Genomic DNA, 27,814 nt, shown 5'->3' on the forward strand with positions numbered 1-27,814 from the left:
GAAGCAAAGCAGTAAATGCAGTTCTGAACCCAATTGTGTAAAACAAAAACACACCCATATCACATGACTTCTACTGTCTGGAGTGTTTAATTACTCCTTGTGCCTTCCCCCACAGTGGTATCCATTGTGGGGGGATGATTTTTTGTCTGTACGTAATCCTGTTAGTCTTTGTCCAAGATGGCTGCCGTGAAGAGAGAGTGGACGCTGGCGCGCTTTAGCTGCCGCTGCTCTCTCTTCACATTGTGTTTTTGATTTTTTGTTTTTGGACTGAATTCTGTTTTTAATTTGTGTTTCTGTGATGTCTTTATTATTTATTTTTATCTGATTACATGTTTTTTATTCCTGTTAATCTCTGTAAGGTGTCCTTGAGATGTCTGAAAGGCGCCCAAAAATAAAATGTATTATTATTATTACTCCGGAGATTACTCTAGATAATTTGAGTATATACCTCATAGTTAATGTAAAATTACAGGATTGCTAAATGTCTCAATGAGAAGGATTTATGTCTTATAAATCAAACTAGCCGGTTAATTGTAATCAAAGGTTCAAAGGTTATTCAATGGTCACATACACCTAGGTGTAGTGAAATGCTTCTTGCCAGTGCAGCACATAAAGAAAGAATACAGACATAACATTAATAAGAGATTTAAACATAAAGAACATCCCCCCACAATGGTTCCCATTATGAGGGAACGTACAATGTCCAGTCCCCAACCCCAGTTCACCCATAGTCGGGCCTATTGAGGCCTCCACAGTTGCCTCCACGGAGACCCGATGTTCCAGGCCGTTCTCGCCGGGTGATGGTGCTCCGGCGTCGGGAGAATCCTCACAGCGGCTTGGGACACCTGGAACGGCCGCTTCCGTACTGGAGGCCGCGGTTTCCGAGGCCAACAGGGCCGCGCCGGATGGAGCTCCACTACTGGCGATCTCATCGAGAGATCCCAGGCTCCCGATGTAAAGTACAGCGCCGCTACCCGCGGCCGGCCGCTCCACAGTCCCGCAGCTCCGCGATGTTTTTCTCGGCGGTCTTCAGCTCACCGGAGCTCCAGCGCGGCGACCCGGGCAAGGCATCGCCCGCTCCGCTCCGCGTTAGCGCTCTAGCGCTGTGCCGCTGCCGAAGCCGTGGTTCTGAGCGGTCCCCGACAGGAAACGCCGCTCCAGGCCCGCTGGTAGGCCGCGAGGACGGGTCGAAGCTGCGGCCCGGAGAAAAGCCGCCTCTCCGACCATGTAGGGACCCTGAAAGGTAGTTTCCCCCCCCCCCCCCCCCCCCCCCACCCCCACATAAAAAGTCTAGAACTCCAGAAACAAAAACACTTTAACTAACTAAAAATAAAAAAAAGAGATGAAAAGACGGACAGCTGCTGGTTGGGCAGCCATACACAGGACAGCGCCCCCCCCAAACATTCAGATCTACGGTCTAGTAGGTAATCTATTGAGAATTCAAAAGCAAGTTTACTATGGAATAAATCTCAATGTGATCCAATATTAGAAATAAAAAACTGAAATGGTGCAGTGGAGCTCTCCTACCGACAATGGTGCTGTCAAGCAACTAGTACTTTAACTAAATTGAATACTTTAAAATATCAGGCCAGAATTATCTCATTTACAGAGCATCCAAACTTTTTTACATTATAAATGACAAATTAGACATTGAAACAGGTAGAGAATATTGGAGTAAATAATTTTAAAAAATCATTATGAATGAAATTCCTGACATATTTTCTCACATAAATAAAAAACCCAACCTTCACAAATTCTCAAATATACACGGGCCAGCACCTATGCTGTAATTTTGTCTGCCACCAACATCTCCAACATTTATTGTAATACGCAAAAGGAAGCTAAATATCTGGGAGGTCATCTCCCCTAAAATATGGTTCATAAAAATGAGCACAATTTTTTTAAAAGAATACCAGCATCCTGGGAATGTCTATTTATTTTAGTATGATAAGTACAGTGGTCATTATGCTAACTGCAATTATTCCATTATGCAATAAAATGGGTGTTTTAATTTAGAATTTAAAATAAATGTAGTCATTCTTACATCATAGAAGTAATTTCTCCAAAGTAAATGCACTGGGGCATTTTGAACTGGAGTACACACTGAGCAGAATAATAATGCAATGTCTTCAGTAGCTGAAGCAAACAACCTGATCCTTAATCATGACCGTCTCATTTAAATAGTCTGGGATAGTTACCAGTGTTCAGTATGTACATTCAGGAGAGGGTGGGGCGTTGAATGGATTCCCTATTGAGATAAGTTACACCCAAAGAGGTGGGAAGCAACTATAAATGGGTTTCAGCCATCAGATATTTGACAACAAGCCTGGACATTCTTGGAAAATTTTGGTTGACTGAATTAGTAAGTCTGTTCTAAGACCTATATTGAGAAAACAAGTACATTTTCTTATTTCTAATCTAGCAGGCTTCTAAAAATACATTTACTGCATTTTACTATTTAAGCTTTATTCATTGTTCTTAATCATAAAACCCAAGTTTTCAGTCTAGCTAACATACATAACAGGTTAATATTTCACAATGAAATCCATTTTTGTAGCAATTTGTTATGATAAAGTGCTGGAATAACTGCAGTTCTGGCAGCATCTCTGGAGAACTGATAGGAGATATTTAGGATCGGAATCCTTCATCAAATATCGGAGAAATTAAGATGCTCAACATTTTTCTTCTAAGTTAACATGATACTCCAAAGAGATGAAAGATCTATTCCATTTCCTGTGGCAAAACAAATCAGGTGCACTCTCCAAACCCTTTGACATCAGATTTATAGCCAAAATCCAAACCCTTATCAGGATGCAGAGAGTAACCAGAGCTGCAAGCTTTTAGAGTTGCAGAGCTATACAGCATGAGAACAGGCAGTTTAGCCCTCCAGGTTAGCTAATTGGGCTCATCCCATTTGCCTGCATTTGGCCCGTAGCCCAAGAAATCCTTCTTATCCATATATATATCCTTCTTATCCATATATATATCCAAATGTCTTTTAAAAGTCATAACTGTATCTTCTTCCCTGTCGAAGTGGGATGCATGGGGATTTGTTGCTACATCTATTAGCAATGTTACAAAATTTTGAGATTTTAAAAATCAAGTCTGTAATTTATCCCATCAGATAAAGCATAAAAATAAGTTTCATTTGACACCTAATTCACTTTCATATCTCAAGTATTTAAAAAGTTATGGCCATTTTCATACTGGGAAATGAGCATCTTGTTCCCTATTGATTTTCTATGGACATAACAAAAAAGCTGTGATCGTGGACAGTCAAAAGCCCATAACTTTCTTAAAAATTAAGAGAACTGAATGAAATTTTCAGTCATCATAGATTGAAGCATTCTGAAACAAATATAAAATAATCTTACTTGGATGACCTGAAATTAAAGCATATAATTAGTTAGTTACCTAATTGTAGCTAATTTCAGACTTCAATTACTAGATCTAAACATCTATCCATTTCTTAATAAATGATTAACATTTTTAAATAGCCTAAATGTCCAAATAATATTCACAAATAATTCACAATAAAACATGATTTTTAAATCTCATTTACATTAATTTATAGGCCAAATGGAAGGAATTTAGTGTTTAATTGCTGTAAATAAATGCCCATTTAAATCAGCTTTCCAGTGGGTCCCTGTGGAACGCGCTGGTTTAGAACGTTCACATTGCGGTAGATTTGTGCCCCCAAATGCTGAGAAAAATACTGCGGGATATAATGGGCCCAAATTGAGCTACTCGCAATATTAAACTTTGTATAAAGGGATCTTTAGAAGCCCTTTTTAATGTAAAAATATACAACCTAACTTCAGTTGTTTGCTTTATGAGACCCTGCGGTTGCTGGCGGTCGCGGGTTTAGAGATTGATTTTTAAACTACTATAACTATTATTCAAGGCCTTTAAACCTAATAATAGCTTTTGCGACGGGGTCTTCCAGCGATTTTTCGTTAATAATTAACTAGGCTGAACATTTTCGATTGGAACAGCATAGAGAAAATCGCGTTTTAAACCCGCCCCCTCTAAACGGCGCCAAAATCGCGCACACCCTCAGCGACAGATTTTCAACGACGCTTCAGGTAGGCTTTGCAACATACCTACATCTATGACCAGGCTATTAAAGAAAATGGGGGTGAGGGGTCGCTCCCTCCAACAAGCAATCAAATCATTATCGAATTCTGCAGAAAAAAGCAGCAATTGGATTTGGATCAAAAGGAGAGACAACAATTGGGCTGCAAGATGAAGACAGGAGGGTATGGAACTGAGGGGGGTGTAACTGGGATGCCAGGTATCACCATTGAGCCCTCTGGAGATGTTGTGGGCTTATCAATGAAACGTCAAAGAAGGAGGGTGCCCACCTGATGACCACGATGAAGTACCTATCCTACTTTTCACCACTCCAATCCCACTGCAAATAGCAAGAGTGCTGACTTATTACAGGGATTGAAACATCAAGTCCTATTAGCTCTACTCTATAGCTTTCTCTGGCTCATTCCAGATACGAACTACCATCTGAGAAAAAATTGCTTATGAGGACTCTCTTAATTATTTCCCCTCTCACCTTAGGCCTATGCCCACTAATTTTAGTGTCCTCTACCCTTGGAAAAACTGTGAATGTTCACTTCATCCAAGCCTCTCATGATCTTGTATGTCTCAATAAGATCATCCCTCATCTTCCTACTCTCCACACTGCCCACCTGACTTGCCACCTTTAGGGAACCATGCATCTCTACTCCAAAATCCCAGTTCTGGACACTCACCAGGGTTCTACTCTTTACTGTGCAAGAGACCTGGTTTGACATTCCAAAGTACAACATTTCACACTTGAGAGAGTTACATTTCATTTGCCATCCCTTGGCCCATTTTCCAACTGATCTTAATCTTGATGTAAACTTAAATATCCTTCCTCACTGTCTAGTACACCACTTATTTTTGTGTCATCTGCAATTTTACTGACAATAACTTCCAAATCATTAATGTATACAACAAACAGAAGAGGACCCAGCACTGACCCCTGCAGCACGCTCCCGGTCAATGGACCCCAATCAGAAAAGCAACCCTCCAAGACTATCTAGGAGATCTATGAGTGCAGGTACATAGTTCCTTGAAGGTGGCGTCACACATAGATATATGGTGGTCAAAAAGGCTTTTGGCACATTGGCCTTCATCAGTCAAAGTATTGAGTATAGAAGTTGGGAGGTCTTGTCGCAGTTATAAAAGATGTTGTTGAGACCGCATTTAGAGTATTGTGTTCTGTTCTGGGCACCACGTTATAGGAAAGATGTGGTAAAGTTGGAAGGGGTACAGAGTAGATTTACAAGATTGTTGCCAGGACTCGAGGGGCTGAGCTATAGGGAAACACAGAGAGTGGTGAATCTATGGAATTCTCTGCCACAGAAGGTAGTTGAGGCCAATTCATTGGCTATATTTAAGAGGGAGTTAGATGTGGCCCTTGTGGCTAAAGGGATCAGGGGGTATGGAGAGAAGGCAGGTACAGGATACTGAGTTGGATGATCAGCCATGATCATATTGAATGGCGGTGCAGGCTCAAAGGGCCGAATGGCCTACTCCTGCACCTATTTTCTATGTTTCTATGAAAGGTTGAGCAGGATGGGACTCTCTATTCCTTGGAATGCAGGAGGATGAGGGGTGATTTTATAGAGGTGTATAAAATCATGAGAGGTATAGATTGGGTAGATGCACAGAGTCTCTTGCCCAGAGGAGGGGATTCGAGACATAGGTTTAAGGTGAAGGAGGAAAGATTTAATAGCAATCTGAGGGGTAACGTTTTCACACAAAGAGCGGTGGGTGTATGGAACAAGCTGCCAGATTAGGTTTTTTGAAGCAGGGACAATCGCAAAGTTTAAGAAATAATTAGACAGGTACATGGATAGGACAGGTATAGAGGGATATGGGCCAAATGCAGCCAGGTGGGAATAGTGTAGATAGGACATGTTGGTCGTGGTAGGCAAGTTGGGCCGAAGGGACTGTTTCCACGCTGTATAACTCTGTGACTCCCCTTTGAGTCATTCCTCCAAGCCAATTTTGAATACAATTTGATAAATGATCACCTTGGATCGCGTAATCTAATCTTCCAGATAAAGCTACCATGTGGGATCTTGTCAAAGGCCTTGCTAAAGTCCATATAGACAATGTCCACTGCCCTGCCATCAGCAATCCCATTGGTGACCAGTTCACAAAACTCTATTAGAATTGTGAGACATGATTTCCTATCCACACGGCCATGCTGGCTATCCTAATCAATCCGTGACTAACCATGCTGGTAGATTCTGTCCCTAAGAATCCTCTCCAACAACATACCCACCACTGATGTCAGGCTCCTGTGTAGGAAGGAACTGTAGATGCTAGTTTAAACTGAACATAGACACAAAATGATGGAGTAACTCAGCGGGACAGGCAGTATCTCTGGAGAGAAGGAATGGATGACGTTTCGGATCGAGACCCTTCTTCAGACTAATGTCAGGCTCACTGGCCTGCAGTTCCCTGGCTTGTCCTTGCTGTCCATCTTAAAAAATGGTGCCATGTTAACCACACTCCAGTCTACCAGAACATCACCTGTGGATTTTGTCTTTAGTTTATTTCAAAGAGGTGTCAGGGATAGTTGTCAGATCAATCAGTAAGAACCAAGTCAGCAGACAGCCATCTGTACTGATAGCTGTCTACAAAGTATTGTTTGTCTTTCCCGTGCGATTTTCCCACATTGAGAATTTGTAGAGGGAAGTTGACTTCATCAAAGTTTGGTGCTGCAAGGCAACAGGACCATATGTGATACAAATGGCTGAACGGGAAGGATCTAAATAAGCAAGATTAGATCGACTGAGAAAAGATTTTATTCATTGTGCCACCAATCTTGACTTAAACTGATATTAAAAACAGCAAATAATTAGTTTTGAAATTCTAGAACACCTTTTAATATTTCGACTAACTTGAATGACGTCTAAAAAATGCTAACATTAGTACTTAAAACATTTAAATAAACTCTCTCTCTCTTTATATGTGCATACATAAAATATATTAATGATTACCTCAGACACCTGCAGATATCCGAGCAGATTCCCCATAAATAAGCGATGAAGAACTGGCACAATTTCACACTTCTTCGCTGGAGGAGTCTATGTTGAAGGAGAGTCCTTTGTAGAAGAACAACTGGCTGCAAATTCTGGAGTTTGGCTTTCAAATGAAGACCTCAAAGTTGCAGACAATCACAAAAGATGCAAAGTCCAGTCTTGTCTGCAACACATACCCCAAACGAAAGTCTGTAATGCAGGAGAACTCAGTTTGTACAAGTTTGCTTTCTCAATCCGCTCCTGCAGAAGACAGAGACAGGCTATTTTTTTTCCAGAGTTACCACCTCCACTAAGTTGAATTGTAGAGTTATGATCTCATTCATGTGGCATTGTATCCCAGTAATTAAATTAATCACATTTTCAACATGCTGGGAGCTGTCATGACGCGTTCATACTTTTTCAGCCCTGTATGCCTACTCAATTTCAACAGATGGAAATTGCTCTTGAGTCATACATAGTCAAACAAAGGAGGAAAGGTTTCTACTTATTAGTGACAGATCAGATGCCAAGTGTATTTATGGTCAATTGAACAACTTTTGATCACTCCAAGAGATTTATCCACTTTGCAGTCTAATTAACATCTGAAAACAGATAACTAAAGACTCCACTCAGTAACTCTAGACTGAACAGGCAGATTTGCCTCAATGCTCATGAACGAGGAACTATGCTTAGGCTTTCTCCAGGCTCCTCTCCAGCAAAACAGCAACACAACCACTGACCTATGATGAGAAATTGAATGTATTAGGCCTGTAGTCCACTGCAGTTAAGAATAAACAAAATCTCATTAAAATCTTGAAGGGCTTGCCACGGTGGCCATTGAAAAGTGACTATCCTCGGCTGGGCAGTGTAGAATTGTATATGTGTTCGGGTGGTGGTGGCAGGTGGGGGGTTACTTGGAGACAAAGGTTATAAAGTTGACCTTTCCGGACTATCAATAAGAGGATTTACTTCACAGTAATCTATGGACTTTTCCAAACTAGAGGTCAGTTACTGAATACCTTAAAAACTGAAATTGATAGTTTTTGGTTTAAATACAGATACCACAGAGATGCAGATGAGAGGGTGGGGGCATTTACCATTCGAACAGAGAAAATATTCATCTGGCAGCTCATTCCAGATACAGACTACATTCTGAGAAAAAGTTGCCTGTGAGGACTCTCTTAAATTTCTCCCCTCTGACCTTAGACATTTGAACAGATATACAATTAGAAAAAGGCTTAAAGGGGCTGTAGGCCAAATGCAGGGAAATGGGACTACCCAGTATGTCAATTTAGTCAACATGGACAAGGTGGACTGGAGGGCCTGATTCCATTTTGTTTAGGTCTTAACGGGTTAGGCATCATCTGCACAGAAATTAACCAAGTAAAATTTCAGAGCACTGACCTACCATCTGAATTAGTAAATGCTGAAAACTGAATATTCTTGAGGTTGCAGAAAAGAAGATGGCTTGGTGCAGTGGGAATTGAGAGATTGAATGGTGATTAGTGAAGAAAGCAGACCTTTTCTCCATTTAATTCCATTTCAATTTCGAATTCCAAATGTCATTTTGCCTCTGTTTTCTCTATATGTGTTTTCTAATTTTCCAATATATTCCGCTTTTAATGGTTGCACAGCCTTGCATAAGATTGCCTGCAGGGAGGACAATTTACTTCTAATGTTGAAATTTGCGATGAGGCTAAAACAGTTTAAGAAAATCCCGTCCTCTGTAGACAGGATTAATGACTGATAGTAACAGAGCATGTAATTGAATTCAATACAGAATTGTCAGTGTTTGAAATTAATCAATTCATAACTTTGCAGTAGAGACTTTCCATAGTGCTTGCTGAAGCTCATGTAAATCATGGCAAGAGCAGTTGTAATGCTTATACGGTCAAAAATTCTGGTTCCCATACAAACAATAACAAAGTCAAAACATTGCCACGGACTGAATGCTGGCAAAACACCAAGAACACTGTGTGTAAGAAGGAACTGCAGATGTTGGTTTAAACCAAAGATAGACACCAAGTGGGACAGGCAGCATCTCTGGAGAGAAAGAATGGGTGATGTTTCGGGTTGAGACCCTTCTTCAGACCAAGAACACTGCACTAAGAATCTGTGAGGCTGTAGGGAATTTCTGTCAAATGTTTATCAGAAATCTGATGGAAACGGAGCAGATTAGACGAGAAATTTATTGGCTTATCTCTACCCTGCTGATGATTTTAACAGAGGGTAACACTACTTACTCTTTACAATGAGATTTCCAGCTGTACCAGCTAACAATGGCTTCTGGTATGGATGTTCAGTCAGTTGAGACATGCTAATGTTGAGAATGTCATAAGCAAGTCTCAATAAAATTGGGTAACCCGGTCAAGCGCCTGATTACAAAATAGCATTTTCCTTTTAATTTTCTAGGATCAGTAAAAGACCACTCTCATCTACCTCTCCCATCATCCACCACCTTTTCACAATCTCTAAACTGTATACCAGCATGGGTAGGGCAGGAACATGGTATACACCTATGTGGTGTGGTCAGTCACAGCACCATATTATTAAGATGTACTTCCACTGATCTCGGATCATTGATGTATAGCACAAGTGGCCAATGCCACTGTGGGATCATCGCATGCTCTCGCAGTCATCTATCACAGGACTAAGTACTATTTTCAACAGTGAATTACTATCATTTGAAGACCTAATTACAAATAATAGGAGACACAGGCGTTCGATTTATCAGTTTCTTACTTGGCTCAGACACTCTGTCTATATCAAGCTCTGCAGAAAATGTCATTTTGATTTAAGGAGAAATTAGAACCAGATTACTAAAAAATGAAATTGAAGGTCTCTATTGCTCCAGATTTGTCTTGAGATTAAAACAAAATTACAAAGACAAAACTAGATAACTTATACAATAGAGTGATTAGTGATTTTAATGACTTAATGTACTTTAGTACTTTAGACCCAGCAAATAGAGTTGATCTTAGTGTTGAACTTTGCAGGATCCAGATTTCCCATGTACGTAATAACTACAATTTGGTAAATGTCCTCAATTAGACAACAGCACTTTGAAATAAATGCGAGATGGTAACATTAATATTTCTCAAAAACTTGTTCTCAAGAGACTTTAATCTTATTGGTAAATCCAGAACTGCTTTTTCAAATTAAAATCTCACAGCACAATTCAATGGTGCTTTATTTGTCTCATGTGTATAATTTTTGCATATTTACACATGTAGGCGGGCAATGTTTTGGTGCCATTTCCAGAGTCCAAAGCACAATTACTAATTTCCTAAAGTATTGATGTACTGTAGAATTCATGTACTAGCATTCTCAATATTAAATATTCGCTACATGTAAAGCTGGAAACATTTACCCTTCAGGGTAAATTTCCAGCTGCAACAACCTTGAGATCATAATTTATCTAACACTTTATTATGGACTGGAGGCTTACTCAGAAGGATTGTATTGTAAGCAACATCACATCTGTGGATCTAAGAGAGTTCAAACAGCAGAAAAACATTTTTTCCTTTCTTTGTTCCTGATGCTTTGATTTAATTTGTCTCCGTGCATGTTACTAATAGCCACATTAGGAAGCAACTCTGCTTTATTACACAGTTTTTTAAAATGTAATCTTTGCTATGTAAGCAGTCACCCCGCTCAGAGTGGAATGCAAATAGGGTTTGAATCAAATCCGTGTGCTTCCATTCATGACACACGCTAATGTCCTGTTTCTGCACAAAACATGAATGTAATGTGATTTTCAAACCATTGCTCCTTTAAAGCATCATAGGGAGAAATAGTTTATGCGATTGCTAAGTAGACCTGCCTTCAGCTCGCTCAACCCAAATACGGTATTTACTGTATGTCTGTAGCTAACCAATTTAAAAGGAGCCTCCTTGAGCAGGTCTCAGCCTGGAGCAAGAGTCATAGTCAGGCAGGTTTCCCATAATTTACTTATGCAGCTGTTTGTCATCACCCTCCCATCCCTTGGTAATGATGCCACCCACACCCCTCATGCTCACAAACCTCAGCCTTCAACCACTACCCATCAGCCTCTCAAACATAAAACCTCATCAATTAAACTCTACCAATCAATCTACTGCCCCACCATCCCCATCACACAAGACAATGTTCACTTAACTTGATCCCCAACTCCAAGCCCCCAGTAAACATTGACATCCCCCATACTTAGGAACTCCCACCCAGTTCAGTGTCGTTCCGATTGAAAAGTATCGTAACTCAGCAACCAAACCCCCATCACCATCAGTGATTTCAGTCTAACAACTCTAAGCCCTATATCTCACTAATAACTCAAGACTGACTACATGTCTTCCCACCCTGCTTCCTGTAAATACTCTATCCCCTGCACCCAATTCCTCTGTCTACAACTCATCTGCGCCCAAGATGAGGTGTTCCATACCAGGACACCGGAGATGTCCTGTTTCTTTAGGGAACGGGGGTTCCCCTCTTCCATCATAGATGAGGTCCTCACTAGTGTCTCCTCGATATCCCGCAGCTCTGCTCTTGCTCCCCCTCCCCGTCGTAACAGGGACCAAGATCCCTTAGTCATCACCTTCCACCCCAGCAGCCGTCGCAGACAACACATAATCCTCCAACATTTTCACCACCTCCAACGGAATTCAACCACTAGCCACATTTTCCCGTCTCCACCCATTTCTGCTTTCCGCAGAGACCGTTCCCTCTGCAACTCCCTAGTCAACTCATCCGTTCCCACACAAAACACCCCCTCCCCAGGTACTTTCCCCAGCAACTGCAGGAGAAGCAACACCTGTCTATATCTCCCCCCTTGACTCCGTCCAAGGACCCAGACAGTCTTTTCAGGTAAGGCACCGGTTCACGTACCTCCTCCAACTTCATCTACTGTATCCACTGTTCTCGGTGTGGATTCCTATATATCAGCGAGACCAATTGCAGACTCGGCGATCGTTTCGCTGAACACCTCCGCTCAGTCCGCCTAAACCTACCTGATCTCCCGGTTTAACTCCCCCTCCCATTCCTGTAGATTGGTTATTTCCTACTAACCAATTGTAGTGCTTGTTAGTAGTTGCTCCGCCTAATAGGCTAGTTACTTCCTGGTTTGCACCGAACTGGTGTTACAGGACGGGATTATAGTCAAGGGCCACAAGGCAGTTGCCCCAGCTGTTCTCCGGGACAAGTACTTCGACGGTGTCCACAGGGGACACCCTGGTGTGGAGGCAACCTTACAACGCGCACAGAGCATGTTTTACTGGCCTGGTATGACCAAGTACATACGTGACAAAACTGAAGTCTGCGCCATCTGTAAAAGCCTGACGCCACACCAGCAGAAGCGGCCCTTACCGCTGCACCCGGTTCCTCCTCTACCATGGTCAACGGTAGCCACCGACATATTCGAATGGCATGGGAAAGACTATCTGGTTCTTGTCGACTCTTATTCGGGCTGGTTTGACATCGATCTACTGCAAACCATTACATCTGAGGCAGTTATCCAGAAATTGCAATGCCATTTCTCCGTGCACGGTTCCCCTGCACGCCTTCTATCCGACAACGGCAGTCAGTTCACCAGCCAGCTTTTCAAAAACTTTGCACAATGATGGGACATATCACCAGCAGCCCTGAGTTTCCGCAGTCCAACGGACTCGCCGAATGAGCCGTGCGAAGCGTAAAACAGCTAATGGAGCATTCTTACCTTGCTAAATCTGACGTCTACCTGGACCTGCTCAATTTAAGGAACATTGACCACGATCCCATACTGGGTTTCCCAGCCCAACTAATGATGTCTCGCCAAACCCGTGCTGCCCTGCCTGTACCCCAACAGCTTTTGCAGCCAAAGGTTCGTTCTCCGCCTGCTGTCCAGAAACAACTACAGTTCAAGCGCCATGCACAAAAACGATTTTTCGACAAATCCAGTAAGCCACTTAAACCTCTCTCCAACAGACAGCTTGTTTGCCTCCAGACCAATAAGGGCTATGGCCATCTAGGTCACATCCACTTACAGACCCATTTACAGACGCAACCGTCAACATCTCCTTCCAGTGAAGAACCGCGTCCTGCGACTCTGCATCCAGAGGTTTCGCATTTTGTATACCCTCCCTCTACCGGGCCGGCTGCTCCACTATCAGAGACTGTGTCCCCCGCAGCCTCCCCACAGCGTTCAGCGCCTAGCTCGCCTATTTCACCACCTCCACCCCGCGGGTCCCCGGTCACATCCCCGGTCACTTCACTGGTGAAAGGAGGAGATGCAGATTCGGACTGCACACGTGCCGGACGGATCAGCTGGCCACCCATTTGATATGGTGATTTTGTGTAACTATCTATACTTCCCCATATGCGTTATTAACGTTTCGGCTACTATATTGTTTCGCCACTATGTTTCCATGTATCTATGCTTTATTTTGTTTCTACAAGGAAAGATGTAGATTGGTTATTTCCTACTAACCAATTGTAGTGCTTGTTAGTAGTTGCTCCACCTAATAGGCGATTTATATTACCAAGAGCTTGCCTACGTAATTCATTCTGAGTAGCTGCTAATTACTGTAATGTCCTGCAGACCAACGCTGTAAGAGAACTTTAATAAACATGTGTTGTATCTTGACGTGTGTACGACTCGACTCATTACAATTCTCACACTGACCTTTCTGTCCTGGGCCTCCATTGTCAGCATTGGTATGAACATTGACTTATCTAACTTCAAGTAACCCCTGCTTTTCCGCTCTCTCCATCCCTCTCCCTTCCCAGTTCTCCGACCAGTCTTTCTGTCTCTGACTACATTTTATCTGTTAGCTTTGTTGTTCATATCTTCTGCCAGCTAACAATGATCTATTCTACATTTTCCTTAATCTCCATTCCCTTTGTCCTATTTCCTTATCTATGTATCCCCCTCTTCCCTGACATCAGTCTGAAGAAGAGTTTCGACCCGAAACGTCATCGATTCCTTCTCTCCAGAGATGCTGCCTGTCCTGCTGAGTTACTCAAGCATTTTGTGTCTACGATAGACTGTAGTTCCATCTATGGCTGTAGATCTACTGATCTGCATCAATTAAACCTCTCCTTACACATGCCTCTCCCCTGCACCTTCCAATAACCAACTCTTCCCCTCTCCACTCATGATTTCCCCTGCATCCAGACCCCAAACGTACTGATTTTCTTTCGGCATTCTGTAACGGCAGAACTTGCAAAGATGAGGCATGAGCTCATGTAAGGTACTATCTACAGTACTCAGCACATTGGGTCTGAAGCATTATTGAATTTTGAAGCAATGGGTCCATGACCAAAATGGTCAAAAATGAGCCAGTGGACCAATGCGTCTCCTTGGCTGCTAATCATTTTTTTTAGATCAATGTTTCACGTTTACTTGGGAATAGAACAAGGTTGGTTACCTCTCCTCCAGTTGCCTGCATTTTTCTGAATGACAATCAGTAGGCTGCCTACTCAAAAGCAACCTGTGCACCATTCATTAACTTGGATGTCTTTTTATCTCTGAAAGACAAAAAAAAGGAAATTATATACAAGATGTCACACATTTAAAAAAAAAGTCAGTATTAACACATTACACAAAACTATTATCCACCCTGAGACATAATAAAATCTTGCCCAAGAATTATATTGGAGGTATTGGAATCCAAAACATTCGCACAAATATCACTGAAAAACTGAGCAGCAATAACAGGCAGCAGAGATGACCTTCAATAATTTTCGATGTCATTTGTTAATGTTCAGCAACACAATCAAACAATGCAAACATTCTGAAAAGTTATTAAACAATCACAAGTGTAGTATTTCTCACGGGTGGAGGAACTCAATAAACATATTTATGAAAGGATTTTAACCTTGAAAATATCAATGTCATTTGTCTCTCGAGAAAGCTCATTAAAATCAACAAAGCAAAAATGCTATTTGCTCAATAAAAAGTGAACAACAAAGTGACTTGGATTAGCTCAAAAGTAACAGTAGGTTGACAAAGCCACGGCTCAGGGTACTTAATAATTGACGGTATACTGATGACTATTAGCCAATTCAAAGTGGGTAAATGAAAGTCCTCCCATTACATGTCCAGCTGAACCTATGGACTGGACACTAGCTAATATCCGTCCTTTCTATAAGAAGGGAAGTAGAGATAATCCAGGGAATCAGAGGCCGCTGAGCCTGATGTCAGTGGTAAGGAAGCTTTTGGAGAGGATTCTTCGGGATAGGATTTACTTCCATTTAGAAGAGAAAGACATTAGGCATGTTTTTATACGTGGCAGATTGTGCGTTGCTAACTTGAACAAGTTTTTGAGGAAGTGATGAAGGTGATCGATATGGTTTTGGCGGTGGATGGTGTCTCCAAGACATTTGATAAAGTCCCCTATGATAGGCTGTTTCAGAAGGTTAAAATGCATGGGATTACTGTGAACAAATAAAATATTCCTGGACAGTTGAACCCAACAGGCAAGTGTTAAATAACTAAAACTACTGTAATTATATGGATAGACACAAAGTGCTAGAGTAACTCAGCAGGTCAGGCAATATGTCTGGTGAAAAAGGATGGGCGATGTTCTGGGTTCTGCGTTGTGTACCACTCCTCTCACAAAGCTGGAATTAGCTCTTAAACAATTAACTATATTTAAATTCTGTTTATACCTATAATATGAAAAACGTATTTATTTTAAACTATTCATATCCTGGAGACGGACTTTGCTGATAAGCTAAGCTATCAATTATTTCACACCCTAATTCCACATGAGAGGTTGATGATGACCTACCTCCATGAATATCATTGGGAAATTAATATGTGAGAATAGGATTGGAAAAATATGAATGAGAAAAGGATTGGAAAAATTAAATTAAGGATACTGAAATGAACACAATTTTATTTGTTAATTGTACAGATTTAACAGGCCTTATAAAAGAATGAAATGCATACTTGCCGCACTTTTCAGACACAGATTTCCTGATACAAATTTAAATTCTCAGATGATGATTTTGATTGAGTTCCAAGCACAAATTCTGACACTCTCTTACATGCATGTTTTGACCCAGGAATAATATTGCCACTGCTTGCTGCAAGGGGCTAGGATCTAAATTACAACGTTACTGTTGACATTGGGCCTTTAGTTTAGTTTATTAGTTTGGTTTATTATTGCCATGGGTACCGAGGTACAGTGAAAAGTGTTTGCATGTTATCAAGTAAAAAAAGAGTATACATGATTACAATCAAGTGTCCACAGATTTAACAAAAGGGGTACAACATTTAGTGTAAGATAAAGTCCGATTAAAGATAATTCAAAGGTCTCCAATGAGGTAGATCAGGGCTCTCACTTAACTTTTTTTCCCTGTTGCCAGCCGGGCAACCTTTACAGCTTTTTAGGTTGCCAAATGACAGTTTAGGTGGTCATTTAAGACGGTTTGCATGACGCGTGCGATAATATGCTTGGACGAAGTGCGTAGTTACGAGTCGGAATTATGCTCAATGAAGCATTCACATATTATGTTCAAGAAGGAACTGCAGATGCTGGAAAATCGAAGGTAGACAAAAGTGCTGGAGAAACTCAGTGGGTGCAGCAGCATCTATGGAGCGAAGGAAATAGGCAACGTTTCAGGCCGAAACCCATCAGTCTGAGGGTTTCGGCACGAAACGTTGCCTATTTCCTTCACTTCATAGATGCTGCCGCATCCGCTGAGTTTCTCCAGCACTTTTGTCTACATTCACATATTATTTCTGCTTCAAATAACTCACAAACTAAACATATTCACCAATCAAGACATGATATATACCACAATGACGCAGCAAAATTATAATACAATATCTCAACTCTTTTTACACATTGCAATTAATGCAATTTCTATTAGTTCTTTCCACTTCCAAACAAAAATTTGGTTGGATTATTCAGCATATGATCAACCTGTGTCAATAAATCCTGGACTATGGTAACATATATGCTTAACCATGCACACTACAGATTGATGCAAGCATGTTTTCTGTGAAGGACCGCAAATACCATGACATGGCCATAGCATGGGTCGTTATTGCTATTGGCACAGAAACACTCTGGCTTCCCACATAATTTATCCATAACAACATATACAGGTTGCAAGGAAATTTCTAAAGGCATTTTATGATAATAGCTGTTAAAACTGACTATACCCATCTGACAGGTTAATTACACTAACATTACACTAACTGACAAGAGATGGCCAAAGGACATAATGCAGCAAATGTTCTTTTAGTAATATGTTTAAAGGTGTCAAAACAAATAATAGCATTGGGAATTAAAACACATTTAATTGCATTCCGTTATCAAACATAGTCAATGTTCGCTCTGAAGACCATGAAGCACAATAGGGTGAATCAGTGAGGGGTGGATAGATGGCGAGGGGGGCGGGGGCGGGGGGTTGATAAGGCAATCGGTGCGGAATGGATGGATTGAGGCAGGTGAATTAGTACGTGTTGGTTGGAGTATGTAAAATGGTGAGGGGAGAGCACGGGGGATGTCAGTGGTGTTGAATGGGGGGGATCAGTATGGGATGGATGGGGGGGCGGAATCAGCAAAGGTTGAATGGGGGGGATCAGTACAAGATGAATGGGGGTAGACAAAAATGCTGGAGAAATTCAGTGGGTGGGGCAGCATCTATGGAGCGAAGGAAATAGGCAACGTTTCGGGTCGAGACCCTTCTTCAGACTGTTCCCCCCATTCTTCTTGATGGGGGGGGGGGGGGTCAGCACAGGATGAATGGGAGAATCAGTACAGGGTGAAATGGGGGGGGGGGGGGTGGGTGGTGGTCAGGACAGTGTGGATCAGAGGGTCTGTGCAGGATGAATGGGGGATCACTACATGATGAATGAGGGGATTAGTATAGGATGAATGGGAGATCAGTACAGGATGAATAAGGGGATCAGTATAGAATGCATGAGGGGATCAGTAAAATATGAATGGGGAGATCACTACAGGATGGATGGGGGGTTTGGTGCAGGGTAAATGGAGGGTGGGTCAGTACGGGATGAATGGGGGGTTCAGTGCAGTATGAATCGGGGGAGAAGTGCAGGATGGATGGGAAGGGGCGTCAGTACAGGATGAATTGGGGGACCAGTGTAGGATGGGTGGGGTGGGGTGGCGGGAGAATCAATGTGAGGTGGGTAGGGTGATGAATAGATTGGGATGGGGGGGGGGGGGGTAAATGGGGAGGGGAGCACAGGCGGTGTCAGTGAGGATTGAATAGAGGCGGGAATGGGGATCAGTGTGGGATGGAGAGGAGGGGTCCCAGGATAAGAGGGGTGGAGGGGGGGGCGCACAAGAGAGAGAGAGAGAGAGAGAGAGAGAGAGAGAGAGGAGGGGGGGGAAGGGGCAGAGTAGTTGGGGAGGAAGGAAGGTCAGCGCTCCTCGGACAACATCGCCCGCTGCCTTGGCCGTCCCTGTCCAACGCCAAAGCGCCGCCGCCAAAGGGGGTGGAAGTTGGGATCTCCTCGCCACCGCCTCCCCTCCTCCACCAGCCGACGGGAAGGTGCGGGGCCGAGCGGTGCAGCTGCTTCAGATGGCGGAAGGAGGCCTCCCCCTTCCTCCTCCCTCTCCCTCTCCCTCCCTCCCTCCCGGCCTCGGCATGCGAGACGGGTTGTTTTGAAAGGGACGTTGGCGGATTTGCAAGCAGCGACCGTTATCAGGGCGATAGCGGCCGCTGCTTGCAAATCCGCCAACGGCGCTTTCAAAACACCCCTCTCGCACGCCGAGGCCAGGAGGAGGGAGGGAGAGGGAGGCCACCTTCTGCCGGGCGGGGTGCGGGAGGAGGAGGTGGTGGAGCCGGTGTCGCGGCCACTGCTGCCGCTGTTCGTGGCCCGTCATTCGCTCCGACCCTTCGTCACCACGCACCCCTGGTGGGGGTGCTGCAATGGCGGCAGCCCTGTCAGCAGCGCGTTAGTTTTTTCAACTTGTTTATTTTTTTAGTATGTTTTAAAGTATGTTTTTAATGTTTCTTTGTGTGTTTTGTGTGGGGGGTGGTGTGGGGGGGGGTGTGAGGGAGAAACCGTTTCAGCCGCCTCCTCCATGGAGAGGCGACTTTTTCCAGGTCGCCTTCCCGTGGCCTAACAGCAAGGATCGGCGCGGCCTTTCCCGGAGACGCGCCCGGGGCTTCAGCGGCGGGCGCAGCGTGGACTCTCGGCGTGGAGCGGGTGAGCCCTCGCTGGGGCTCGCTGGAGGGGAGCGCTCCGTTTCGCTGGCCCGGGGCAGCCGGCAGCCTGAAGCCGCGGTCTGCAGAGCTCCAGCTGGCGCGGCACTCTAGGGGCGCTGCACTGGCAGCAGCCTCTGCCTACAGCCTGTCTGTCATTTCTATCTTTTTTTTAAATTTTCAGTTAGTCCAATGTCTGTTTTAGGGGGAAACTTTTACTTTTCTATGTGGGGGAGGGGGGCAGGGTGAGGAGGAAACCGTCTCCCAGTCAATTCCTGGCGGGGACGCGACTATTTCTCCGAGTCGCGTCCTCGCCCCCCACCTAGCGGCCTACCAGCTGGATCGGAGCGGCCTTTCCTGCCGGGGACCGGGAACCGGACCGGGGCTGCTACAGTGGCGGCGCAGCACTGGAGTCACCGCGGAGCGGGCGATACCTACCTGGGTCGCCGTTTGGAGCTCCGGAGCGCTGGGTCGCTGCTCCAACATCGTGGAGCTCTGGTGCGGAGAGCTTCCAACGCAGGCGGCGCTGACCGTCATCGTGGAGTCCTGGGGCGCCTTGCAGAGGGCCTACAGCAGCAGTCTCCACCCGGCGCGGCCTGCGGACTTTGGAAGCCGCCGACTCCGGTAGGAGGGGGCCGACTCTGTGTCCACGCCGCTGAGGACGTCCCGCAGCCCCGGCGTCGGACTTACAACACCCCGGCGAGCGGTACTGGACATCGGGCCGCCTGTAGCTGCAACCGCGGAGGGCTTGGGGAGGCCCTGACCACGAGGAACAGTGGAGGAAGAGACTGACTTTGGTGCCTTCCCACACAGTGGGAAACTTTGATTCTGCTGTGTGGGGATGTTTTATGTTAAATTCTATAGTGCGTTGTGTTCTTTATTTTTATTGTATGGCTGTAGGGGAATTTCATTTCACTGTGCCATCTGGCACATGTGACAATTAAATGTATCTTGAATCTTGAATCCCTCGTGGGGGACCCGGGGGAAGAAGAAGCCATCACTGCCGGCCCGCGGCCAACTTCCACCGCAGGCGCGGTGGCGACTTACCATCACTCGTGGAGGGGAGCTTCGACCGCTGGCCCTGCGGTCTGCAGTGCTTCTGGCTGCGGCGCGGCGGGAACTTTAAACTTTAAATCTTCGACCGCCGGCCTGTGGCCTACACCAACTTAAAGCCGCGGTCTCCGGTGGGGAAGAGCCAACTCTGGACTTACCTGGACTTGTACCATGTCCTTTTACCATCTGGACGCCCGCAGCAACGGCTGCGGAGGGTTGAGGTCCCGACCACGGGGGAAAATGGAGGAGGACTGGCCAAATTGTGTGCCTTCCACCACAGTGATGAATGCTGTGGTGGATGTTTATGTTAAATTTTTATTGTGTTTTTGTGTGTGTTCTTTATAATTGTACCGCTGCTGACATATTCATTTCACTTGCAATTATGTGCAATGTGACAAATAAACCGTATTGTATTGTATTGTACCTAGTATCTTTGCCCCACAATACAGCTGCCGCAGACACGAAACATCATGTTCTTATTCTCCATAGATGCTGCCTGACCTGCTGAGTTACTCCAGTTTTTTATGTCTATCGGTATAAACCAGTATCTGCGTGCCAAGCCGGGCAAAATGGCTTGGCGTTTAGGTTGCCCGGCGGCACTTTGGGTGGTCAATGGCACCCGGGCAACCGTTAATTTCGAGCCCTGTAGATGGGAGATCAGCACTGCGCTGATGTTCAGTTGCCTGATAACAACTGGGAAGAAACTCTCCCTATATCTGGACTGTTTCTGAGTGTTATATACTGTATCACATCAATATGTTAGTATTATAGAAGACAGACTTGAAGTTGAATAAACACATTTTAAGAGATCACACTCCTATATCAAGCTTAGCCAAAGAGAAGGGAGTTAGAAAATGACTCACCTAATGGCTTCATGGAAAAATCTGTGCTGAAAATTGGTAGTCTCCAGTATTTAACAAAGGTTTGCATATTTGTTTCCGTAATGTCTTGACTGCTAAGTATATTACTTGTATTTGCTGATTTCTTTATGAGATATTAAAATAAATGAACAAACAAAAAAAGGTTGTGTACTGAAGGAGGTGGGGATTCTACAGGACAAAGAAAAGTGTGAAAAGAAAAACCAATTTAAATATGGTAGCGTAGGACAATGATGAAAATAATACAAGGATGAGAATAAGTAAAATAATTGGTTGAAACATCTGGACAGGCAAATACAAAAAGCAAGAATTACTATTAAATACCAGAGTATTCATATCATAGCATTTTGAAAATAATGATAAAATATCACAATATAAAGTGTCTACCACATTGTACTGTATATATTAATTACTTAGATCATCAGAACATTTCTGATTGTAACAAAACTTTATACGTAGATATTGGTAATGCACATTACTGAATGTATATACTTCGAAATTAAAAATAAAATTTAAATTAAAGCTGGAACATTAAATATATTGTTGCATTTAAGTTATATAATTATGGAAAATGTACACAGGATATGCACATACAAATTTGTCCTGAAATGGCAGTGTTAAATGCATAAATTATGGCAGCTGTATGAGGAAAAAAGTGATCATGGATCAAAATCTCAAACCTACCACAATGCACAGTCAGAGTCATAGAGTTGCACAGCACAAAAACAGGCCCTTCGGCCTGACTTAATCCTGCCAACCAAGTTGCCTACCTGAGCTTGTCTCATTTGTTTGCTTTTGGGCCCATATCCCTCTAAATTATTCACATCCATGTTCAAATGTCTTTTAAATGTTGGAATTATACCTTCATGCCCTCTTTAAATCATTCTCTTCTCAACTTAAATCTATGCCATCTAGTTTGAGACTCCCTTACCCTGGGAAAAAAGACTGTGGCCATTCACCTTAACTCTGCCCCTCATTATTTTATAAACCTCTATAATGATTCAGTTATGCTCTCAGAGATCCTTGGAAAAAGCGCAATGTTTCCATTGATTTCATTAAACCACTTTGCCCATAACCGTGCAGAGTGAAGAAGCATTGAAGGTGACACTTACAACCATGTGTTCATTGTTTGAGAGCCCATCCTAAACAGTGGAAGAGCTCAGTGCCCTGGAAACTACATACCCACCTGCCCCATCAAGAAAGTCCTGCCCCACCCACAGCAGTACCCCTTATATCCTCTAGTGGCCTCATCAGCCACTATGAGCCCACGGAACTGGAGTGGAAGCAAGTTATCCTCAATTCAGAGGGATGCCTAAAGAGGAGGAAAACTGTAACATCTGTATTTTGGTCCCCACTTTCAAAATCATGTTTCTGTTATGCAGAATTCTACTAAAATCAGTGGAAAAATATTTTGGAAGCAGGGCAAAATGCACAACCTCTATTATATTACTGTTCAATGTTAACAACTAGCAAAGGGTTCCTTAAATCTCTCCATTGTAAGTCATAGTATTTTTCACAAGGGAATAATAAAAACAAACTATCCTGTTGTGTTAAATATACTATTAAAGTGCCATAAATAATAGCAAATTTTAAGAAATCGTACAAAATCTAAATCATTGATTGAAGTTATCAGCATTTAACTAAATTGAAAATGCTGATTTTTCATCATGCGACCCATTTGAACTTTACTTACCTGACTAACAGACAAAGGTTCCTCTGCGTTTTTTTCATCTGTTGTTTTCGGTACCTCTAGTCTGTCTATGAAAGTTTGCAGCTCCTTCCGAAATGCTTTCATCTGAGCGTTGATCCTGTAGAGAAGTTCATGCTCTCTGATCCTACTGCTTTCATCTTCTTCCTCAATTCTGCCAAACAGATCACCATTTGCTACATAAATTCTTGCTTCGGTTATTATTGTGCTTGTGTCTGTTATCAATCGATCTATAGTTCTGCTCAGTCGCTCTGCCTCCAGCCGTATGTCTGACATCTGTTGTCGGTCCTTGAGATTTTTTTGAAGCAATCTACCATCTGTAGAAAATAAGGACCTTGGTGGAGTCTGTAAACACCTGATGTTGCGAACTTCTTCCGAGTCACTTTCTCCACCAATGGGCCCTTCCCTTTTACGGTGAGGAGGCCGAGAATCATCATCGCTTTCTTTTTTTCCTGCGTCACTTTCTGCATCACTATCTCTGGGACTTCCACGGATACCCAAATGGGATGCTAGGTCATAGCGTTGCATATTGGACATCAGTACACGGTTTTCATATTGTAACTGCATGACTTTGCCACTGAGTTCATTGATTTGCATTCTAGCTGACTTTAGTTCTTCTTGTAGCACTTCTGTAACTTTGGAATTCTCACTATTCCTGGCAGCATCTTGAGCAGTTCCTGTTTTGTACTTGTATTTATTGACTTCAGCAGAAAGTCTTTTATTTTGGTCTTCTAAGTCAGCCAGGTTTCGTCTCAGTAGTTCAGCTTCATCCTCAACCAGCTGCAAGTTCTGTCTTAATTCTGACACGGCTTCACTTTGATCCCGAAAAGCAGAAACACCGACACCCATGTAATCTTCACCAACTACGCCTCCTTTTTCATAGTGGGCCCTTATATCATCCAACTCAGCCTTTAATCCTCTATTTTCAACCTCAAGTTCGACAATTTTTCTCCCCAGGATATTAGCTTCTTCTTCTACCAGTCGTAGACGTAGTTTGAGTTCAGCTTCTCTGGTTGTAGGAGGTCCTCCTGCTTCACCTTTTGGCAAAGGACTCTCTAGATCCCCATAAAATGACTTGTACTTTAGCAATTCACGCTCCAGTCTGTCCTTCTCCTTGTCGATCTTTGCCATTTTCTTACGCATTAAAACTGCCTCTTCTTTGATGAACAGTAGTTGGCATTTTAAATCATCATTGTCCTCCTTTGGGATAATTAGCAAAATAATCCCACTATTAGCATTTGAAGTATCCTTGAATCATTAAAGATGACTTTATAGAGCTGACAATCAGTTAAAGAGCAACACTGCTTCATGAATTAATTTGTAATTCAGAAGATTTTACAAGACAATTTGATTGAATAATTTCAGCCATCAATATGTGAGAAGTATCACTAAGGACCACTATTAAGATTGCAAAAATGGATGAGCATTAATTTACCAATGCTCCCAATCCTCAGTCCCAGAAATACTAGGGGACTGAGGATCTAGTGGGAGGGAGGAACTGAAGAGATTCCACATGAGTCAGGAAATGGTGTTAGGTAAACCGTTGGGACTGAAGGCAGATAAATCCCCAGGGCCTGATGGTCTGCATCCCAGAGTACTCACGGAGGTGGCCTTAGAAATCATGGATGCATTGGTGATCATTTTCCAATGTTCTATAGATTCTGGATCAGTTCCTGTAGACTGGCGGGTAGCTAAAGTAACCCACTTTTTAAGAAAGGAGGGAGAGAGAAAACAGGGAATTATAGACTAGTTACCCTTACATCGGTAGAGTCGAAGATGCTTGAGTCGATTGTTAAAGATGTAATAGCAGCGCATTTGGAAAGCAGTGACATGATCGGTCAAAGTCAGCATGGATTTATGATGGGGAAATCATGCTTGACTAATCTTCTGGAATATTTTGAGGATGTAACAAGTAGAATGGATAAAGGAGAGCCAGTGGATGTGGTGTATCTGGACTTTCAAAAAGCCTTTGAAAAGGTCCCACACAAGAGATTAGTGTGCAAAATTTGAGCACATGGCATTGGGGGTAGGGTATTGACCTAAATAGAGAACTGGTTGGAAGACAGGAAGCAAAGAGTAGGAAATTGACGGGCCCTTTTCAGAATGGCAGGCAGTGACTAGTGGGGTGCCGAAAGGCTCAGTGCTGGAACCCCAGTTATTTACAATATATATTAACGATTTATACAAGGGAATTAACTGTAACATCTCCAAGTTTGCAGATGACACAAAGCCGGGTGGCAATGTGAGCTGCGAGGAGGATGCTATGAGGCTGCAGGGATAGGTTCTTGGATAGGTTCGGTGAGTGGGCAGATGCAGTATAATGTGAGGTTATTCACTTTGGTGACAAGAACAAGAAGGCAGATTATTATCTGAGTGGTGTCAGATTAGGAAAAGGGGAGGTGCAACGAGACCTGGATGACCTTGCACATCAGTCACCGAAAGTTGGCATGCAGGTACAGCAAGCAATGAAGAAAGCAAATGGCATGTTGGCCTTCATAGCGAAAGGATTTGAGGAGAGGAACAAGGAGTTGTACAGGGCCCTGGTGCGACCACACCTGGAATATTGTGTGCAGTTTTGGTCTCCTAATTTGAGGAAGGACATTCTTGCTATTAAGGGTTCGCCAGGTTAATTCCCGGGATGGCGGGACTGACATATGATAAAAGAATCGGTCGACTGGGCTTGTAGGGAAGGACATTCTTGCCATAGAGGGAGTACAGAGAAGGTTCACCAGACTGATTCCTGGGATGTCAGGACTTTCATATGAAGAAAGACTGGATAGACTTGGCTTGTACTCGCTAGAATTTAGAAGATTGAGGGGGGATCTTATAGAAACTTACAACATTCTTAAGGGGTTGGACAGGCTAGATGCAGGAAGATTGTTCCCGATGTTGGGGCAGTCCAGAACAAGGGGTCACAGTTTAAGGATAAGGGGGAAATCTTTTAGGACCGATATGATGAGAAAAACATTTTTCACACAGAGAGTGGTGAATCTCTGGAATTCTCTGCCACAGAATGTAGTTGAGGCCAGTTCATTGGCTATATTTAAGAGGGAGTTAGATGTGGCCCTTGTGGCCCTTGTGGCAAAAGGGATCAGGGGGTATGGAGAGAAGGCAGGTACAGGATACTGAGTTGGATGATCAGCCATGATCATATTGAATGGCGGTGCAGGCTCGAAGGACCGAATGGCCTACTCTTGCACCTATTTTCTATGTTTCTATTCACTGGAATTTAGAAGGATGAGATGGGATCATATAGAAACATATAAAATTCTTAAGGGATTGGACAGGCTAGATGTAGGAAATATGTTCCCGATGTGTGTGGGAGTCCAGAACCAGAGGTCATAGTTTAAGAAAAAGGGGTCGGCCATTTAGGACTGAGATGAGGAAAAACTTTTTCACCCAGAGAGTTGTGATTCCGTGGAATTCTCTGCCACAGAAGGCAGTGGAGGCCAATTCACTGAATGTTTTCAAGAGAGAGTTAGATTTAGTTCTTAGGGCTAACGGAATCAAGGGATATGGGAAAAAAGCAGGAATGCTCCTGTACCTATTTTCTATCTTTCTTTGCAATACCACATTGTAGAGGCACAAAGGTCGTGAATAAATGGATTCTTTATTCAGGCATAGTAGGTTAGATATACATGCACGTTTAGCACTCTAACATAATAGTCATCGTTGTTGCTGAGAGGCTGTTGCCTCGTGGGCTCGGTTGAGCTCCTGCTGAGGTGGCAGGACACTATCATGAAGAGAGAGGAAGAGGAAGAGAGAAGGAAGTTTGGTTATTATATACTAGGGCACACCCCTATATCTTGTGACTCCTTCCTGTGACTGCCGAGGATTTGCATAGCAAGACTGGTCTAACCACTAGGTGCCGCTACAACATTTTTTTTAGCATATTAATTTGTTGAAAACCAAGTCATTTTGCAGAGTATTACATGGAAAAGATCACCTACTTAGTTAAAGATGGCCAAGTTACATTTCTATGCTGGCTTATTTGATGATCTTTCTGCTTGTGTGTGGGAGTCCAGAACCAGAGGTCATAGTTTAAGAAAAAGGGGTCGGCCATTTAGGACTGAGATGAGGAGTATAACATTTGTGCTGAAAATTCATTCCAGAGGAATTGATCCTCTGCCATTGGGCCAATCACATGTGACATAACTTTCCACACAATGTATTCCATCTCCAAAATCCAGCTGCATTTGAAGGGAATTCAGAAGAGGCATAACAAACAAAATGGCAATGGCTCTCAGACGCCAACAATTAATCCAACATACTAATCTTTACCATCCCAGCCAAACGGCCTCATTGAGGAACGATGCAATTTGTATTGGAGCCTAGAATTCCCAAAGAGCAGGAATTCAAGTATGTGGGAAGTTCCTAAAAGCATAGCACAACTTGCCCATATCTGGCTGTGGCAAAGAAAAGGGCAAACAGAAAAGCTGTGAACAGTTAGTGAACAGTTCTGGTTGCCCCATTACAAGAGAGATGTGGAGACTTTGGAGAGGGTGCAGATGAGGTTTACCGTAATGCTGCCTGTATTAAAGAGTATGAACTATAAGGACAGGTTCGGCAAACTTGGGATTGTTTTCTCTTGAGCTTCAGAGGATAAGGGGAGACATGATGGAAGTTTATGAAATTATGAGAGGAATGGATAGAGTTGACATCAGAATCTTTTCTCCAAAGTGGAAATGTCAATAGAATAGTAAAATTACCTGGATTTAAGATAGATAATATTTCTCATAAAATTATTCATGTAAATATATTACTCGGTGGAAAAGTTACAATAGAATGTCAATAGGGGGGGGGGATGTTAAAAGATAATACTTAAGGTGATTTTTTTTAACTCAAAGAGGGGTGGGTGCCTGGAGCGCCCTGCCAGGAGTGGTGGCTGAAGCAGATACATTTGTGCGTTTAAGAGGCATTTAAATGAACATGTAGGAAATGGAGAGATAGGGATCGTGCACAGGCCA

At 43.2% G+C, this 27,814-nt stretch overlaps 1 protein-coding gene across 3 annotated transcripts in view; it reads right to left on the reverse strand.

The window, feature by feature from the left end:
- soga3 (SOGA family member 3) overlaps positions 1–27,814 on the reverse strand; it is a 101,705-nt gene that overhangs the window by 31,773 nt on the left and 42,118 nt on the right. For all 3 annotated transcript variants that reach the window (XM_033021225.1, XM_033021227.1, XM_033021226.1), the window contains exons 6-9: positions 22,833–24,047; positions 21,125–21,421; positions 14,450–14,549; positions 7,053–7,334 (exon numbers count right to left, since the gene is read on the reverse strand). In XM_033021225.1, coding sequence (XP_032877116.1) covers positions 21,311–21,421; positions 22,833–24,047 — 1,326 coding nt within the window. In that variant the 3' untranslated portion in view covers positions 7,053–7,334; positions 14,450–14,549; positions 21,125–21,310. The remainder of the gene's footprint in view (positions 1–7,052; positions 7,335–14,449; positions 14,550–21,124; positions 21,422–22,832; positions 24,048–27,814) is intronic.

Source organism: Amblyraja radiata, chromosome 5 (assembly GCF_010909765.2).
Source record: "Amblyraja radiata isolate CabotCenter1 chromosome 5, sAmbRad1.1.pri, whole genome shotgun sequence".
In the NCBI taxonomy this organism is placed as follows: Eukaryota; Metazoa; Chordata; class Chondrichthyes; order Rajiformes; family Rajidae; genus Amblyraja; species Amblyraja radiata.